At 39.4% G+C, this 20,221-nt stretch overlaps 1 protein-coding gene across 2 annotated transcripts in view; it reads left to right on the plus strand.

The window, feature by feature from the left end:
* CD28 (CD28 molecule) overlaps positions 1 to 19,505 on the plus strand; it is a 32,756-nt gene extending 13,251 nt beyond the window's left edge. For both annotated transcript variants that reach the window (XM_023219311.3, XM_023219306.3), the window contains exons 2-4: positions 7,305 to 7,661; positions 9,946 to 10,070; positions 15,422 to 19,505. In XM_023219311.3, the coding sequence (XP_023075079.1) occupies positions 7,305 to 7,661; positions 9,946 to 10,070; positions 15,422 to 15,550 (611 nt within the window). In that variant the 3' untranslated portion in view covers positions 15,551 to 19,505. The remainder of the gene's footprint in view (positions 1 to 7,304; positions 7,662 to 9,945; positions 10,071 to 15,421) is intronic.
* Positions 19,506 to 20,221: the final 716 nt, after the last annotated feature.

Below are 20,221 nucleotides of genomic sequence, written 5' to 3' on the forward strand. Positions count from 1 at the left end.
TAAGACTCTAATAAAATGATGGGGAAAATGAAATTTATTTTGTCCTGATCCTCTTCCCATTCCATTCACTTCCCTACTTAATGGTAATCTCCTCCCTAACCCTCACTCCAGACATCTAGTACCATCCTCCCGATCAAGTCCAACTTTGAGAGGATCTAGAACCAATCACTGAAATTGTGTTGAAATTGTGATGCAACATGGCAGAGGGAAATGAATAGTAGATTAGAAGTCATGAGGTATGAGCTTAAATTTCAAGGATCACTTGTTTCCTGTAACCTTGGACAACTCATCTACCTCTTTGACCTCAGTTTCCCCATCTGTAAGATGGGCATAAAGATGACTGTCCTGCCTATTTACTTCACAGTTGAATATAGAGTTCAGATGAGATAAAATAAGAAAGAGCATTTTATAGCCCTGTGAATGTAAGCCATAGATACTAAATTAAGCCAATGTGTTTCCCATATTGCATTTTAGGCTTCATTTTCTTTGGAAATCTAAACATTAACTGAGCTGGTGGGAGGGTCCTTTTCAGGTCAAGGTTCTTTGATGCTGGGAGCCACACCTTAGAGGTGGTTACCACCCCACCTGTGCAGAGGGTTGACCTCGTTACTAAATATGGTAATTGACCTGTTTATAATAGGTGTAAACGGCAAGAATTTTTTTTTTTTTGTAACCAAGCTTCCCCACCACCCACTGCCATTCTCATGGAAGTTCAAGCAACTTCAATTTTCCTGAAGTCGACTATATCACAAGATTCACAGATTATCTGTGGGAAATCTTTTAGCTTTCAGTACCTTGCTCACAAGCAGCAGATAAGTACCTTCTCACCTCCGATCTTACTCTTCATGTTGCCTGTTGTTAAGCAGGAGCTGTGAGGGAAAGAGGTTTGAGGTTAGTGCTTCCTGTCTCCACACCTTTAGCTGGTTTAGCTGCTAGGAAAGGCTTTGAAAAGCAAAGCACTAAATTCATCATCAAAACAACTTGTCAATTCAGTTAGAGAAATGTCAGTCAGGCCAATCTTTTGATAACGTAAGCAAAGAAAATGGATGGATTGACAATGTTTCTTTTAACCTAGTAGGTTTGACCTAGGTAGACCTTACCTGAACACCCACAAGAAGGAAAATCAAATATTCATAGGGAAAGGGCTGGGTCTGCTAATACCCAAGTAGCCTAAGAAGAATGTCTTCTACTCCTAGCGTGAACTGGAAAGCAAAAAGAAATCAAACAGAAGTTAGGACAACGGAGCTAAATATTTGGGTTTCTTCTGAGTTTAGGTATGTCCTTACATTTGTAGTATGTTCTTACATTATTTGAAGTACTGTGGATTTTCAGAAACTCAGAGGACCAAAATACATATCAAAGCCAAATGTCACCTGATATTCTGATTATCAGCTACTTTGATTTCTCCATGTTTTTACTTCACTGTCACAGAACAAGGGGTGTGCATTTTTACACATGCCCCATTTTAAAAGAAAATAAGAGAAATCAGAATTACTGTGTTTACTCAAAGTCACAATGATCACACATATTCAATATCATTTAGAGTCACTGGTTATCTTTTTCTAGCATCAAAAGTAAATTTCTTTCATTTTAGTGTCTTGCAAAGCAGATAGATTCTGAGGTCTTATGAGATAGTTTCCCATTTAGGCTTCCCTGAATTATTGACATGAACCAAGGTGGAACCAAATGTTGTGAGGATATATATATTGAGAAACAAGAGATTTTATCAGCCAACCTTGAACTCAGCTTGAACTCTAAACTAGGAGGCTGTTCGCCACATATTAACACATAGTAAGCAAACAATTTCAAGTATAGTATCTGTGCTTGAGAGCTAACTAATTTAAAAATGATCTATGTTGACAAAGAAGAGGGAGGAAAGTAAACATGAACAATAAATTGGATGGCTTTTCATCAAATGGCCTTATTGAAAACAAATAGTTTTCAAGCTCTTTTCCAGCAAAATCTTAGCACTTTTCTGCATAAAAGCCTTCAATAGATCTTCATCACCTTCAGAAGAGAGCTCAGGCTCTCTAATGGAGTGAACTATGCTTACTTTGACAATCTTCCCTTTCGTAACTCATGGCCCAGCAAAAAGAAGGTAGCTGTAATTCCCCAAGTCTGCCACACTCTTTCTTACCCTCCTCATCTCCCTTGCCCAGACTGCTCTTTTTCTGTCTTTGTCTTATCCTCCCCACAGTCCCCTAACTCACTCCCAGCCCAAACACACACTCTCCCACCTCACCCCAGTCCCCAACACAAAGACACATCTTAGCCAGGCTAACTTTTACTTAGTAAAAGTTGGTCAAATCCATGTATGCATAATCCTTCAGGACTCAGGTCAGCAGTCATCTCCGTAGATCCTTAGCTGGTTTCCCAGTTCCCCCCAGAAGCTTTGTGCAGATCACTGTGTCACTATGTTTAAAGTAGGGTTTATTTATATCTTTCTTCCCCATCAGATCATGAGCTGCCCAAGGACAGGAATTGAGAGCCATTCATTTTTGGGAAATCAATTCTTCTCTCCCATGTGCATCTTAGGAACACGTCACACCCTGAGTTAGACAGGACATATTCAGCAAACCACTGGACTCTAGATGCCATAGCTTTTGTTCTTTCCTCCCTCTCCCTTCCCTCTCTCCACCTCACTGTGGGTGCTGGGAGAGAGTCAAACTGGGGAGCCATCTGAGGTTTCTCTCCAGCCCACCTGCACTCCCTTTTTTATCCCCACGAAGAAGTCCTATTGTCATTCTCATGTTTTTCTTTAAATCAGCTCACAAAGGCAGTTCAGCAATAATTTGAATGTGCATTAAAACAGAATCCAAATAATTAGCAATAGAAACACAATTCCCAGGGGGGTGAGCAAGCAGAATACAAATGCCTAACCTGCATTCTCTGAAAAGGAGGTGAGATGCAGGCATTGCTTGCTGGAGTTGGTTGCTGTTCCAATCAGAACTGACCTAATGTCTCCTTCAAAGTGAAAAAAGGAAACAAACAAAATAAATCAAAAACAAAAAAACAAATTGGATGTTTGTATTAAGACCGGTTGAACCTTTTGATTCTTTGCTTGTTTACTTTTCAGTGCTTTTGCAAAATATTTGTGGAACAAATAATAAGTGAAGTTAAAGTTGTTGACACAGGTTTTGAACAAGGATTTAATGAGATGGTAGTCAAACCTAGCTGCTGATAACAACAGTACAGCCGGATCACCATCTTTCACTCAACAATTATTTAATGAGAGTCTACTAGTCATACTGTGTTATGTAAAGAAGCATAACATGTGGTCCTTTCTGTCAAGAGACTTGGAAACCAGGGGCCTAGGGGAATTGTACATGAATCCAAAGCTAAGCAAATTGAAGCATGTGAAACAAGAGTTGTTCAAAAGGTAGAACTCAACCAAATGTCAAGTGAGCGATACAGATAGTAATCATTTTGATACCTGAGAAGGGAGTGGTGCTCTGTTCCAAGGAGTTAGTAGACAAAGCACGGAGGTAGGAATGCTCAGAGTGTGTTCCTGGGATGTTGGCTTAAATGGTCTGTCTAATTAGGAGGGTTTCGGTTTGAGGAAATGAGGTTGGAAAAGCCTGTGGAGGCCTATCTGAGGATAAGAAATTAGGTTTCCTCTGTTAGGCCACTGGTTCTCAAACTTGACTGTCATCTAGAATTACTAGAGAAATTACAAAATTACAAAAAAAAAAAAAAAATGAATGGATGTCTGGGTCCTATACCTAGAGATTCAGATTTAATTGGCCTTGGAAAACCAAAACCTTTTAGATTTTTCCAGGTGATTCTAAATATGTTGTCAGGTGAATTCCACTAGGCCATAGTGGCTTTCAACCCAATTGAATATTAGAATTAAGTGGGGGAACTTTTAAGACAATATGAAAGACAGTCCACAGAATGAGAGAAAACATTTGCAAATCACATATCTGATAAGAAATTTGTATCAAGGCTGAGGCAGGCAGATCACCTGAGGTCAGGAGTTTTAGACCAGCCTGGCCCACATGGAAAAACCCCATCTCTACTAAAAATATAAAAATTAGCTGGGGGTGGTGGTGGTCACCTCCAATTCCAGCTACTTAGGAGGCTGAGGCAGGAGAATTGCTTGATCCCAGGTGGCAGAGGTTGCAGTGAGCCAAGATTGTGCCACTGCATTCCAGCCTGGATGACAGATTGACACTGTCAAGAAAAAAAAAAAAAAAAAAAAAAATATATATATATATATATGTGTAAAATGTATAAAGAACTCTAATAATTCAATAATAAAAAGATAAATAACCTAACCAGTTAATAAATGGGCAAATTATCTGAATAGAGAGTTCTCTAAAAAGAATAGACCAATGGCTAATAAGCACATGAAAAGATGCTTGACATCATTACTTATTAGAGAAATAGCAAATCAAACCATGATGAGATATCACTTCATGCCCACCAGGATGGCTACAATAGAAAAGATGGACAATACCAAGTGTCAGCAAGGATGAGGATAAATTGGAGCCCTCATTCACTGCTGGTGAGAATGTACAATGGTGCAGTTGCTTTGGAAACAGTTTGACAATTCCTCAAAAAGTTAAACACAGAGTTACCATATGATTCAGCAATTTTACTGCTGGCAAATACCTAAGAGAGTTGAAAACATATGTCCACATAAAAATCTGTATGCAAATGCTCATAGCGACATTATTCATATAACCAAAGGGTGATGAATAGAAAAACAAAATGTAGTATATCCATACAATGAAATATTATTTGGTCATAAAGAGTGATGAAGTTCTGATGCACGCTACAACATGGATGAACCTTGAAAACATTATGCTAAGTGAAAGAAGTCAGACACAAAAAGCCATATATTATATGATTCTACTTATAAAAACAGTCCCGAACAGGCAAATTCATAGGGCCAAAGTAGATTCATGGTTTCCAGGGATTTAAGGGAGGGAGGAAGTGGGGTGACGGTAAATGGGTATGGTCTTTCTTTATGGAGTAATGAAAATATTCTGGAATCAGATAGTGGTGATTCATTCATAACTTTGTGAATATACTAAAAAGTCTCCAAATTTTACACTTTAAAACAGCAAACGTTATAGTACCTGAATTATATCTCAATAAAGTTATTATCTAAAATAAAGAAAAAAACTTAGTATCAATCCTTTCCCCCATCCTAGACCAATTAACTCAGAATTTCTGGAAGCGGGAGGACCTGGGCACAGATATTTTTTCATTTTAAAGTTCTTGATATAAAGCCAGCAACGATTTTTTAAAAAGAATTTTGTAGAGATGGGTTCTTTCTATGTTGCCCAGGCTAGTCTTGAACTCCTGGGTTCAAGCAGTCTTCTGGCTTTGGCCTCCCAAATTGCTAGGATCACAAAGGTGTGAGCCACCATGACTGGCCAGCATTGTTGATTATATAGGAGACAAAAAGTTACTATTAATTTAGTTCTACGCCATTTCCTTCTTACCAAAACCAAAATAAAACACCTGTGTGTATGAATTCAAATTCAGTTAAATTGTAAATTTCATTTAAAAATGAATCTGATTTTGTTTGGTTCTTCAGTGTGAGTATACGGATGTTGCTTCAAATAAACTTAAAAGAAATACAAGTAGGTAAATAATTATGAACACACCCCAAAACAAGAACAAAAAAATGCTTTTGTTTGCATTAAATTTGAATCAAAGACACAAAGTGGTTTGTTGTTTTAGAAAAATTCTTGAGGGCAGGGCACAGTGGCTCACACCTGTAATCCCAGCACTTTGGGAGGCTGGGGCGGGTGGATCACCTGAGGTCGGGAGTTCGAGACCAACCTGACCAACATGGAGAAACCCCATCTCTACTAAAAATAGAAAATCAGCTGGGCATGGTGGTGCATGACTGTAATCCCAGCTACTCAGGAGGCTGAGGCAGGAGAATCACCTGAACCCAGGAGGTGGAGGTTGCAGTCAGTTGAGATCACGCCATTGCACTCCAGCCTGGGCAACAAGAGCGAAACTCCATCTCCAGAAAAAAAAAAAAAAGAAAAATTTTGGAAAGTCTCTTGGTTGCAAAGTTGATTCTCAGTTTCTCAGTGCTTCAGTGGTCTATTTCTTAGTTGGTCATAGATAACTTGGGTTTTGGTTCTGGCTTTGTTTACCATTTGTTTGGTGACTTCAGACAAACCAGCTAATGTTTCTAGGCCTTATACAGTCATTAGAGAAGAAAAAAAAAAGTAATATTGTCATGTGCCAACGATGAGGATACCATGGGAAATGAGATCAATGTGTTCTCTTCCCTTATAGAGATGATAACCTAATTTCAGTTTCTTTGCTTTTAAAGATTGAACTAAATGGTCTCCAGATTCTTTGATCTTTTATTGGGATAGCAGTAAACGTAGATAATAGACCAGAGAGGTAACTCCCCTCTGGAGTCTTTCACCTTTTATGATTTAACGGAATAAATCTATGAATTTCTTGAGGAGGCTATTCTCTGAATTTGGTGTGGAAAACAAATTAAAGCAAACTCTTGGGTATATTTTTTCTTATTTCTTCATCCCACTCCTGGAATGGGCAATAAACAAAGTAAAAATGTTTCACAATATTTTAATTCCTTTACAAAAGCCTGTATCACAACTTAAAAACAAATCTATTTGTAGGTTGGGCTTGGTGGCTCATGCTTGTAATCCTCACACTTTGGGAGGCCAAGGCAGGCAGATCACTTGAGGCCAGGAGTTCGAGACCAGCCTAGCCAACATGGTGAAACCCCATCTATACTAAAAAAATACAAAAATTAGCTCGGCGTGGTGGTGCACGCCTGTAATCCCAGCTACTTAGGAGGCTGAGGTAGGAGAATTGTTTGAACTCAGTGGGTGAAGGTTGCAGTGAGCTGAGATTGCACCACTGCACTTCAGCCTGGGCGACAGAGCAAGACTCTGTCTCAAAAACAAACAAACAGAGAAACAAATCTATTTGTGTGTCTGTCAGGCAATAAAGCCACCTCCAAATATATCACCCAATCAGGAAATTGGCCCAATGTATGATTAATATTAATGTCTTAGGAATATAGATTTAAAAATTTTGAGTGTGTAGCTGTGGTGCTCAATGCCAACAGAAAGCCATGTACTGCCTCCATTGCTCCATTCAAAAGAGGATGCAAATAATATCAAAATGTTAACTTTTGAACTCTCAGTATAATTATCCCTCGAAGAGGTCCTACATCTTCTGCCAAGAGAAAACCTTTACTGGAGATCTGTTCATTTAGTTAATTAATACATTTTTCTTTTAGGAAGAAAAATTATCCTTATATTCTTGTTCTAAGCAAATGATTTTTTTCTCCCCAGGAAACAAGATTTTGGTGAAGCAGTCGCCCATGCTTGTAGCATACGACAATGCAGTCAACCTTAGCTGCAAGTATTCCTACAATCTCTTCTCAAGGGAGTTCCGGGCATCCCTTCATAAAGGACTGGATAGTGCTGTGGAAGTCTGTGTTGTGTATGGGAATTACTCCCAGCAGCTTCAGGTTTACTCAAAGACGGGATTCAACTGTGATGGGAAATTGGGCAATGAATCAGTGACATTCTATCTCCAGAATTTGTATGTTAACCAAACAGATATTTACTTCTGCAAAATTGAAGTCATGTATCCTCCTCCTTACCTAGACAATGAGAAGAGCAATGGAACCATTATCCATGTGAAAGGTAACATACAGTTTTACCAGTGTACCACCCTAAAATAATGGTTTTCAAATGCAGTCCTGAAAACTAAGTGATGGTCAGTGGTGAGGTTGAGTAAGGCCTAAGTGATTTGATACTAACAAAGACAACGTTTTCAGAAAATTTTTTCCTTTTACTGTAGAGGAGATTCAAGGTTATATTTTGAATATCTTTATTTTCCTTTGCTGACATTGAGTGAGAGAGTAAGTGATGAAGTTACCGCATGTGGGAATAGATCATTTTTCTCCATTCGAGTGGATCATGGCAGAAAAGAGGTTACCATTAAAATGTAAGCCCAGGTGCCCTCAAGTAACAACTGGGTCTAATGGGTTAAGACTCAGGAAGACTCAGTTCTATTTCTAATTAATTCTTTTTTTGTGCTCCATAATCTTCCTCTGTAAAAGTACCTTTCCATTTTCTTTTTTTTCTTTTTCTTTGTTTTTTTTTTTGAGACGGACTCTCACTCTGTCACCCAGGCTGGAGTGCAGTGGCGCGATCTTGGTTCACTGTAAGCTCCGCCTCCCGGGTTCATGCCATTCTCCTGCCTCAGCCTCCCAGGTAGCTGGGACTACAGGAGCCCGCCACCATGCCCGGCTAATTTTTTGTATTTTTAGTAGAGACGGGGTTTCACCGTGTTAGCAAGGATGGTCTCCATCTCTTGACCTCGTCAGCCGCCCGCCTCGGCCTCCCAAAGTGCTGGGATAAGAGGCGTGAGCCACCGTGCCCAGCCTGTACCTTTCCATTTTCTAAAATATACAAAGAATGCTGAACTAGAAACCAGGGGACATAAAATTTGCTATTAATCAACTCTGCGATCTTGGATAAGTCACCTAACTTTTTCATAGTCAAAAACTCAGACAAACTATTAAGCGGTATTTGTGAATTAGTGAAAATAAGTCTGCTGAGCTTTTGTTGGTGTTATGTTCTGCCTAAATGTTAGGGAAAAAAATCATGATTCCTCAACCAAGAATAATACAGTTTATTGGTAGCAACAAGTAAAATTTGATTTTTTGGTATACTTTGTGGATATATCATAGGTTTTCCTTTTTGTGGAATGATAATAAGAAATGTGTATGTTCAGTTTTGTATTGAATCCTAGCATAATGCCAATAAATGGTTTTTCTTCTATGCTGGAACAGAACCATGCTGATGAAAAATAGGATACTAAATAAGGAAAGAATCGTTAACTTAATGCGGCAGATTAGATTTTGTGTTCTGGCAAAATAGAGACAATTAATGTGTGAATATTTTGTTTGCTGAGTCCCATTTAGATTTCTAGTATCTATAATGTCCAAACAGAATATTTCACTTGTATCAAGTCAAAGGTTTAAAAATTATGCTATGTTGCTTATAGTTAAGAGTGAAATATTTTTTCCTATATGAATGATATACTACTTTAGGATAGTATTTTATATATATGTATACATACACATACACATATCATTTGTAGTAGAACTGAGAAGGACACCAATGCTCCTGTACTTAGTAATTTTCAGTCCTGTCTGTATATTATAAATCTGAGTAGATTTTAAAAGAAATACCAATGCCTAGTTGCAGCCCTGAGATTCTGATGTAATTGATATGGGTTGAGGAAGGGGTGCTGAACATCATTATATTTTCAAATTTCCTCAGATAATGTGCAGCTAGGATTGAAAATCAATGGACTAGAGGATTTTTGGTATGCTTTCTAGTTCTAATTTTCTCTAATTTTGAATAGAATTTATAGGTTCCTTCTCATCCCCTTTTGATTCCTAAAGATATAAAGCGACTTGTTCATCATCATATAATCTATTAGGCAGGGTTGGAGCTAGAAATTTATTCTCTTGATTAGCAGTCCAATGTTCTGACTGCCATATTAGGCTGATGATTTTCTTAAGGCTTGAAAACATGTATATTATTTAACTTATTCCAAGGATGCAGTTTAGGGTCTAGATTAACTATCTTCTGATGGGAGAAAGGGGTAAAGTAGGTTAAGGCCATTGGAAGTCACCGTTTTGAATCACACAGTAGAATCCACAAAGTCAAGTGAATACAAGTCTACCAGTGTACCATCCTAACGTAATGGCTTTCAACTGTAGTCATGAAAACTGACCAGGTCATGGTCAGTGGTGGGGTTGGGTAAGTCTCAAACAGGAAATCTATTCACTCTAAGCTGGTAATATGTTTAATATTTTTATTTCTTTCACATTTTTCTCTGATGTTCACAAGGAAGGAAATGTACTCAATTGCTATTCCTATATAATTTAATCCACTCTATTTTGTTTTTCAGGGAAACACCTTTGTCCAAGCCCCCTATTTCCTGGACCTTCTAAGCCCTTTTGGGCACTGGTGGTGGTTGGTGGAGTCCTGGCTTGCTATAGCTTGCTAGTAACAGTGGCCTTTAGTATTTTCTGGGTAAGAGAAGCAGCACTGCTTTTATGTAACTTTTCCACTGCACATGCAATCTGAACACATTCAAGAATTTTGCCTATGTGGTTTATTTTCTGTTTAATATATGATGATGATTTTCTTTTCCCCATGCTCGAGTAGGTTCTCTTTTAGCCCGTTCTACTCTATCTGAGATAAAAATCTGATATGAGTTAGATTTCCCAGAAGGCATTGAGTAGGTGGTGAGGCAAAATAAGAAGCTAAATGGGCAAATTAGGGTGAAGGGATTAGGAGCAGTTGCCTTTTTTCTCTCCATTTTGCAATATAATTACGACACATAAAACAGTTTTAATGCGTATATATGTATAAACACCTAGGCAACTTGGGAAGCTAGGCAACTGAAGCCAATGGACAATGTTGGCTTGATCAAAAATCATGAGAAACTTGGCTACTGAAATTGTGTATTCAAACCTAGCAAAGAAACTAGATCTGTTTATCTGAGTCATATTTTTTTCTCCTCTGAAGCAGTTGAATTGTGTGAGGCCAAGTATGGTGCTGTCATTATGAAACTATAATGGGAGTTAGAATTTTCTGAGCTCTCACCACTGAAGTACCAACTTTTGCAAATGTTTACATAATAAATGTGGTGTATATTTCTTTACCTTCCTCAACATTGAATTTTTGGCCTGGGTTTGAACACATTTTGATGAACGCGTTTATAGTTAAGAACGTACCCCTGAGTGACACTTGTTCTTACTCAGAAACTTCTTAGGTACACAGTTATGGTACAGAATGTATTTACTCCATGTTGTCTTTGAATTTTTTTCTAGATGTTACATGCATGGATGAGTCATTTCTTCAATGAGAAATGTATTCTCTTCAAAGATAAAAGGCTATTTTTTTTTTTTTTGAGATGGAGTCTCGCTCTGTCGCTCAGGCTGGAGTGCAGTGGCCGGATCTCAACTCACTGCAAGCTCCGCCTCCCGGGTTTACGCCATTCTCCTGTCTCAGCCTCCCGAGTAGCTGGGACTACAGGTGCCTGCCACCTCGCCTGGCTAGTTTTCTGTATTATTTAGTAGAGACGGGGTTTCACCGTGTTAGCCAGGATGGTCTCGATCTCCTGAACTCGTTATCTGCCCGTCTTGGCCTCCCAAAGTGCTGGGATTACAGGCTTGAGCCACCGCGCCCGGCCGATAAAAGACTATTTCTCTAGATAGTCTCCAAAAGACTATTTATCTTGATATTCTCCATTTGATATTAAGTACATTTGGTGCTTAATGAATGCTTATTGAATTGATGAATTGATAACCTCCAGAGAGGTCAAATTAAGGATTTAAATGAGTCTGCCTGAAGTATGATACTCATCTTTAAGGCATAATCCATATATTTACCTAATTCGTAGATGGGTCAGTAATTTCTGAAAGCCTTATCATGTGAAGTCATTCTGTTTACTATCAGCTTGATGACTGCATGTACATACCTGGATCCACAGTCATGCCTTCCTATTATCCAGTCTTAGATTCTTTTAGACTTTTCTTGGCCTATTGCCAAAGCTTACCTTTCAATTGTTCCCCACATGCTCCTTGCAGTTCAGAAGACCCTAGGGCTCAGATGGACATTTGTCAGGCTGCCTGTTGCTTACTCTGTACTTGCTGCAGGGTAGGAAAGAAAGTGGTCGCTTGTTCTTGGAAATTCTTTATACTAGGTATCATCTTAAGAATTTGCCTGGCTTGCCTTCTGCAAGTTGCCCAACCCTGAAGGTGGGGCTTTGGTATTGTGAAGTATTGCCTGAATTCTGCCTCTGATGTTAGTTGACTACTTTCATCTTTCCAGATCTTGGTGTCTTCATCCAACTTAACTTCTAGCTTTGATCCTCTGTGGTGTTTGCTGATGATTTTAGAGTTTTTAGAATTCTTAGCTCTTGTTTCTTCTTAATCTCTGGACATTGGCTTTTATGCCTACCATATGGCTTTTCAATCCTCTCATTGGGAATCTCAACTTTCTAACTTAAAGGCCAGGTGCAGTGGCCCTTTGGGTACCCCTCCAGGAAAGGCATTCCCCTGTGATACGCTGACCTAGGTCAAAGTAATTTACTAGCTCTGCAGAAAGTAGTTTTGGGACCTACTTTAACCTTCAGTGGCAGAGGACACTGCTCATTATTGAAAACTTATTATAAATATGCATTAGAATGTCAGTTACTATAATGAGACATCAATTTGCTGAGTGACTTGAGTCACCCAAAGGGACAAAAACAGTTTCTCACTTTCAATGAATTTAAACTGTTCACTTTCGATTCAGACACATCACAGACATGCTGGGTTTTTCCTTGGCAGAACTACTAATTCCTAGTGAGATTCATCTTGCTTTGTTTTAAAAAAATTTATTTTTGTTTTACTTTGTCTTACAGACTCCCTGTGAATTGGGCAGGCCTGTCATTTGTGGCCTCTTGTGGTCAATTTGGTTACCCAATAAAAACTACCACTTATCTGCATCTCAAACCTGGGTCTTTGTATTCTCTTACCAAAAGAGTATAAATACAAGTTTATTTATATTTCGTAGAATAACATAGTATTTTTACTCTGGGCTCATCTTTTCCTGCTGTTGCTGTTTAAGCAACAAGTACCTTGCTGAGCTGGGCATCTAGGCCATTATGGATCCCTGGAGTTTAGCTATTTCCTGGGTGATTTTCTGAGATCCTATTTTTGGCTGGTCTGCAGTGTGCCTTGATGTAAGTTGCTGTTTTCCGGAACTTCCTGAGGGCCTATGATATGCTACTGTAGGCAGTTCTGGGTTGAGTGGGTTTCTAGGCTGAGCAGGTTTCTGGGAGCAGCTGCAGATTCTATCTCAGTTCTTGACCTGATGTTGACATTTGAGTAAATAAAGAGCTCCCTTCGGTCAAGCTGTCACAGGCCAGCACCTGTCACTGTCTTTCAATTCTCCATTCACACAGCTGTGCTGGTAAAGCTGTCCGTTTTCCTAGTCTAAAGAAATCTTTTAAGAAAACATTATGTTCCCCACTGCAGATCACAATGTGAGGAATGTAGATAGTGTGTGTACAGGTAGTGTCTGCTTTGTATAATAATCCAGTAGATTCTTAAAGACCAGGTACTTAAGTAGATTACCTTGCATATGCCTTGTGTGTTGCTGCTGTTCCCAGGAAACAAGGGGGTAAGGCTGGCATGGGGAGAAGGGCAAAGGAGGAATGGTCCAGAAATCACATACCATTAGCTGACATTCACTGTTGAAGGGGTGGAGATGACATAGACACATAGGGTAGGTACTTCCTGCACACATATGCACACATACTTGATAAACATGGGTGCTGTAGGGTCTTCATGGTGTTTGTTCCCAGCCATGCATTTGTCATTTTCATCCCACTGCTGTGTTTAGAGTTAGGGTGATAGTAAGTCAGTCCACCATCTGACAATCGCTTGAGGATAAGCATGGGAGTTGACTGTAACAGACCTTTCATTATCTTTACGTGCAATGTGAAGAACCTGAGAATCAAGACACCTTTATTACTGTGGCCTCTCTACCAGCTGTGATTTGGTTTGGATGTCCAGAGGCAAAGGCTGACACTTGGAGGTTTGGCAAAGGGAGTCCGCAGGGTTGGAGTAAGTACTAAAAATGCTTCCCAGGTTATCAGCTGTTTTCTACACTCATCTGGGGACAGACATTTCCTTGGTCTCACCCCTGCCCTGCTGTGATCCTTTGCTCAAGACAGCTCTAGTCTTTCATTTACAGAAAAGATGTAGAACCAAAACAATTCTTCGTTGCAGAGGGCTACCCTGTGCATTGTAGGACGTTTAGCAGCATCTCTGACCTCTACCTAGTAGATGCCAGTAGCATCCCTCCCCGTTGTGATGATCCAAAATGTTTTTAGGCTTCACTAAATGTCCCCTGGGACAGGGATTAAGGGAGCTTGAGGTGTCAAGGATGAGGTTAGGAGGGCTGTCTTGGGCAACTGTATATATGGTAGTGTCATTCACTCAGATGAGAAACACTGGTAAAAAAAACTCAGCATTTTGGAGAAATCTTGAATTTATTTTAGACATGTTGAGTTTACAGTGGCTTTGAGGTTTAGTCCAGAGATACAAATTTGGATGAGTAGGTGACGCTGTGAATGTGGATGAGATTGCCTAGGGAAAGAGGATACAGTAGAGAAGAAGGCCTAGGACCAAGCAGTGAAAAATTCTAACAGCTGGTTAGAGAACCATGAGCTTGCAAAGGAGGCAGGGAAGGAGTGACAAGACAGTTAGGATAAAAACTGGGATGTCATAGATGCAAAGAGAAATAGTATCACAAAAAGAAGAGAGTTATCAATAGTATAGAATGCTGCTGAGAGTTGAAGAAGGTGAGGACTTAAAACATGTTAGCTATGTTTAGTAACCTGGAGGTCAGTGTTTTTTCAAGCCTTTCTTTAGCACTTACTCATGCCCCTTTGACAAGGAAGGTGTGAAGTGCTCAGGCAGGAGTGTATGGAAACAAAACCAGGGCTGAAATCATTCACTTATTTATTCATTTAGGTATCATGTCATTTATGTACAGCATATCTACTTAAGTATCGGCCTGTATGCCAGGAACTAGGCACCTTTTTCATAATAGAGAATTCTGAATCCAGAAATCTGATGGCTTTCTGTTTTTAGATGTTTTCTGGGTCATTTGTAAGAAATGTAAAATTTTACTATCACATTGATCCAGAAATGATGCTCCTAACCCTTAGTCAAAAATTTTGCTAAGATTCATGGTAGGCAAAACGACTGCCCTTATTTCCCTAACTTCTGGTGGAAATTCATCCTGAGGGAACCAAGCCTATGAAAGAGAGATGAATGACAGTATTGTCTTTATAGAAATACATACCCATAAAGAAATAGGAATGTACTAGTTGTCTAGAACTGTAAATTGCCATTAGTTTGGACTCCATCTTTACAAATTTGTGATTATTCCAGACTCTGGAGGAGCTGAAGGTCCTCTTTGGTTAATTATGGAAAAACAGCTTGTTAAGCAAATGCTAATGTAAGAAGATCCAATGTGGGTAGGCTTAACCTAGTCAAAGGAGAAAGGGCCTTCAAGTGTATTTACATATCAATAGTGGATATGTTGATTAGTATGCATTTTGAATTCAGGTCAAATGACAGCATTGAGAGTAACAGGGATGCATTTCTCTAAAATACTTTCTTTGAGATTTTTTCGAGTTCAATGTGAAGAGTCAGTAGTTGGGTGTGATTAGTCATTACTGAAGTCCAGGGTGCTCAAAAAAGGTTAGTGTTTTAGTGTCTCTGTCATTTGACAGTTAATAATATCAATAGTTGTGTCCAAAGTCTCAGAACTCCTTCCATGACACTGTCCCTCCATACTGACACTTCTCTTTTCTGCAGATGAGGAGTAAGAGGAGCAGGCTCCTGCACAGCGACTACATGAACATGACTCCCCGCCGGCCCGGGCCCACCCGCAAGCATTACCAGCCCTATGCCCCACCACGTGACTTCGCAGCCTATCGCTCCTGACACGGACGCCTATCCAGAAGCCAGCCGGCTGGCAGCCCCCATCTGCTCAATATGACTGCTCTGGATAGGAAATGACCGCCTCATCTCCAGCCGGCCACCTCAGGCCCCCGTTGGTCCACCAATGCCAATTTTTCTCGTGCGACTAGACCAAATATCAAGATCATTTTGAGACTCTGAAATGAAGTGAAAGACATTTCTTGTGGCAGGCCAAGTCTTACAGTGCCATGACCCACATTCCAACTTACCACGTATTTATTGACTTGACTGAGAAGTTAGGGTAGAAAACAAAAAGGGAGTGGATTCTGGGAGCCTGTTTCTTTTCTCACTCATCAGAACATCTCAGTCAAGCAAAGTGTGGTATCGACAGATATTTTAGTTGCAGAAGAAAGGCTAAGAAATCATTCCTTTTGGTTAAATGGGTGTTTAATCTTTTGGTTAGTGAGTTAAATGGGGTAAGTTAGAGTAGGGGGAGGGGTAGGAAGACATATTTAAAAACCATTAAAACACTGTCTCCCACTCATGAAATGAGCCACTTAGTTCCTATTTAATGCTGTTTTCCTTTTAGTTTAGAAATATGTAGACATTGTCTTTTATGAATTCTGATCATATTTAGTCATTTTGACCAATCTCTCATTTGGTCAAATGAGAGATTCCCTCAAAGCAGTATCAGGTAAACCAACTTGCTTTCCTCACACCCTGTCATGAGACTTTAGTGTTAATGTTCACAATATACTTTCAAAAGAATAAAATAGTTCTCCTACACCAAGAAAGAATATGTCAGGAAATAAGGTCACTTTATGTCGAAATTATTTGAGTACCATGGGACCTGGCGCAGTGGCTCATGTTTGTAATCCCAGCACTTTGGGAGTCCAATGTGGGCAGATCACTTGAGGTCAGGACCAGCGTGGTCAAGATGGTGAAATCCCATCTGTACTAAAAATACAAAATTCAGCTGGGCCTGGTGGCAGGCACCTATAATCCCAGCTACCCAGGAGGGTGAGGCATGAGAATCACTTGAACCTGGGAGGTGAAGGTTGCAGTGAGCCAAGATTGTGCCACAGCTCTCCAGCCTGGGTGACAGAGTGAGACTCTGTCTCAAACAACAACAACAAAACCACAGAATTTTTTTGAGTACTATGAAGGATTATTTGTTTAACAGTTCATTCCAATCAGACCAGGTAGGAGCTTTCCTATTTCATGTGTTTCAGGGTTGCACAGTTGGTCTCTTTATTGTCGGTGTGGAGATCCAAAGTAGGATGTGGAAAGAGTGTCCATAGGAGAAGTGAGAATACTGTGAAAAAGGGATGTTAGCATTCATTAGAGTATGAGGATGAGTCCCAAGAACCTTCTTTGGAAGGAAGATGAATACAATGGAATGATGAAATTCTTGCCATGTGCTGAGGAGGTGGCCAACATTAGGTGACAATCTTCCAGAAGGTGTCAGGCAGAAGGAGCCCTGGTGAGAGCTCCTTTACAGGACTTTATGTGGTTTAGGGCTCAGAACTCCAAAACTCTGGGCTCAGCTGCTCCTGTACCTTGGAGGTCCATTCACATGGGAAAGTATTTTGGAATGTGTCTTTTAAGAGAACATCAAAGTTCTTAAGGGACTGGGTAAGGCCTGACTCTGGAATGACCATGGATATTTTTCTGCCTACAGTTTGAGTCAACTAAAATATGCCTGGGGACCTTGAAGAATGGCTCTTCAGCAGCCCTCACCATTTGTTCATGCTTCAGTTAATTCAGGTGTTGAAGGAGCTTAGGTTTTAGAGGCACATAGACTTGGTTCAAGTCTTGTTAGTAGTTGAATAGCCTCAGGCAAGTCACTGTCCACCTAAGATGATGGTTCTTCAACTATAAAATGGAGATAATGGTCACTATATTCCTATAGTATAATCTCCATGAGGGCATGTCCCAAGTCTGTCTTTGTCTCTGCCTATCCCTGACATTTAGTAGTATGCCTGACATATTTAGCTATTGGTATTATTGCCATATAGATAAATTATGTATAAAAATTAAACTGGGCAATAGCCTAAGAAGGGGGGAATATTGTAACACAAATTTAAACCCACTACGCAGGGATGAGGTGCTATAATATGAGGACCTTTTAACTTCCATCATTTTCCTGTTTCTTGAAATAGTTTATCTTGTAACGAAATATAGGGCACCTCCCACTTTTATGTATAGAAAGAGGTATTTTAATTTTTTTTTAATATGAGGAGGGGAGGAGTAGGAATCTTGAGATTCCAGATAGAAAATACTGTACTTTGGTTGATTTTTAAATGGGCTTCCATTCCATGAATTTAATCAGTCCCAAGAAGATCAAACTCAGCAGTACTTGGGTACTGAAGAACTGTTGGATTTGCCCTGCACCTATGCCATTTGCCAGCTTCTTGGGCACACAGTTATCCAACTTATCAGATTGTATTTGAAATGACAGAGCTGGAGAGTTTTTTGAAATGGCAGTGGCAAATAAATAAATACTTTTTTTTTAAATGGAAAGACTTGATCTATGGTAATAAATGATTTTGTTTTCTGACTGGAAAAGTAGGCCTACTAAAGATGAATCACACTTGAGATGTTTCTTACTCACTCTGCACAGAAACAAAGAAGAAATGTTATATAGGGAAGTCCGTTTTCACTATTAGTATGAACCAAGAAATGGTTCAAAAACAGTGGTTGGAGCAATGCTTTTATAGTTTCAGATATGGTAGTTATGAAGAAAACAATGTCATTTGCTGCTATTATTGTAAGAGTCTTATAATTAATGGTACTCCTGTAATTTTTTATTGTGAGCTCACCTGTTTGGGTTAAGCATGCCAATTTAAAGAGACCAAGTGTACATTATGTTCTATATATTCAGTGATAAAATTACTAAACTACTATATGTCTGCTTTAAATTTGTACTTTAATATTGTCTTTTAGTATTAAGAAAAATATGCTTTCAGAATAGATATGCTTCGCTTTGGCAATGAATCTGGAGAGAACTTGCTATTTAAAAGAGGTGTGGGATAAATCCTTGTGTAAATCTCCAGTTTAGCCTTTTTTGAAAAAGCTAGAGTTTCAAATACTAATTTCACTTCAAGTGGGTTGCATTTCTGGTTTGTTTGCTTGACTTCAGTCACAATTTCTTATTAGACCAATGGCTGACCTCTTTGAGCTGTCAGGTTAGGCTTACCTATGTGTTCTGTGTCATGTGAGTGCTCAGAAATTTGAGAGAGATCCAACTTCAGCCTTGACCCCATCAGTCCCTCAGGTTAACTGACTGAGCCACCAGTCCTCAGGGCTATTTTAATGAGGATTATTGATGGTTAAATGGATGTCTCATCCCTTATCCCAGCCATTTGCACTGCCAGATGGGAACTATACCAGACCTGGACACTGATCCCAAAGTGCTAAAGTAAACTACATCCTGGAGATTAGAGATGGTGCCAATAATGGACCCAGAACCAGGATCTTGATTGCATAGACTTATTACTAATCCAGGTCAAAGACAGTGACATAGATTCTCTCAGACCTGGTGTGAGGGAGTCTGTGTTATCTGCAAGGCCATTTGAGGCTCAGGAAGTCTTTCCTATAGATATATGCATACTTTCTGACATATAGGAATGTGTCAGGAATACTCAACCAGCACGGGCATGTTCCTACCTCAGGGCCTTTGCATGTCCTATTTACTCTGTCTGGAATGTCCTTCTGTAGATGACCTGGCTTGCCTCGTCACCCTTCAGGTCGTTGCTCAAGTGTCATCTTCTCCCCTAGTTAAACTCCCCCATACCCTGTCTGCTTTCCTTGCTTATTTTTCTCCATAGCATTTTACCATCTCTTACATTAGACATTTTTCTTATTTATTTATGGTTTATAAGCTTCATGAGGCAAATAACTTTGCTTTGTTTCTTGCTGTATCTCCAGTGCCCAGAGCAGTGCCTGGTATATAATGAATATTTATTGACTGAGTGAATAAGTTTTACATGGCCTTATGTAACGGTCAGTCTAAATGTTATAATCATACTTTGAGAGGGAGAAAGCCAGTTCTATTTTTTACTTTCCTGTTAAGAAGTCCAAAAATTCATTTTATTAAAAAAACAGGAGGTAAAATATATACACAGCCAAATCTGGTGAAAGAAAATCTGATGAGTATAAGTTCATTTATGTTTTAGAAATTTTTGTGCAGTGAGGAAAACCAATACTGTTAGAAAATTCATGCCAACGAAGCCACTGTCAGGAGTAAATTGATTTTCCATTGAAGTCCCCAAATTCCCTCTTAATGGAGTATTGGTTATGTCTTAAACATGTCTTTAGTTTAAGACTTCTGAAAATGTTGTCTTTGTAGTTAAAATCCCATCCCACTAGTGACCTGCTGCTCTTTTTTCTGGGGTGATTTTACCCCCAACAAATTCTATAAATGCCTTCTCTGACTCTGATTCAAAAAGCGCTCACAAATGGAAATGCTGGGGACAGAAAATTTCAACTTCTTCACCTGTCATACTCATATCATAGCTGAATACTCTAATAGCGTGCACACACACACACACGCATGCACCTATCATCTTGTGGGTAGGGGAAGGGAAAGGTGCTTGAACAACAGACACAAGACACAAGGTCTAATAATTCATGCAGCACCTTCTGTTTCCTTCATTGAAATTTTGCTCTGAAAGTGACTCAGAGTCAATTAAA

Source organism: Piliocolobus tephrosceles, chromosome 11 (genome assembly GCF_002776525.5).
Source record: "Piliocolobus tephrosceles isolate RC106 chromosome 11, ASM277652v3, whole genome shotgun sequence".
Lineage (NCBI taxonomy): Eukaryota > Metazoa > Chordata > Mammalia > Primates > Cercopithecidae > Piliocolobus > Piliocolobus tephrosceles.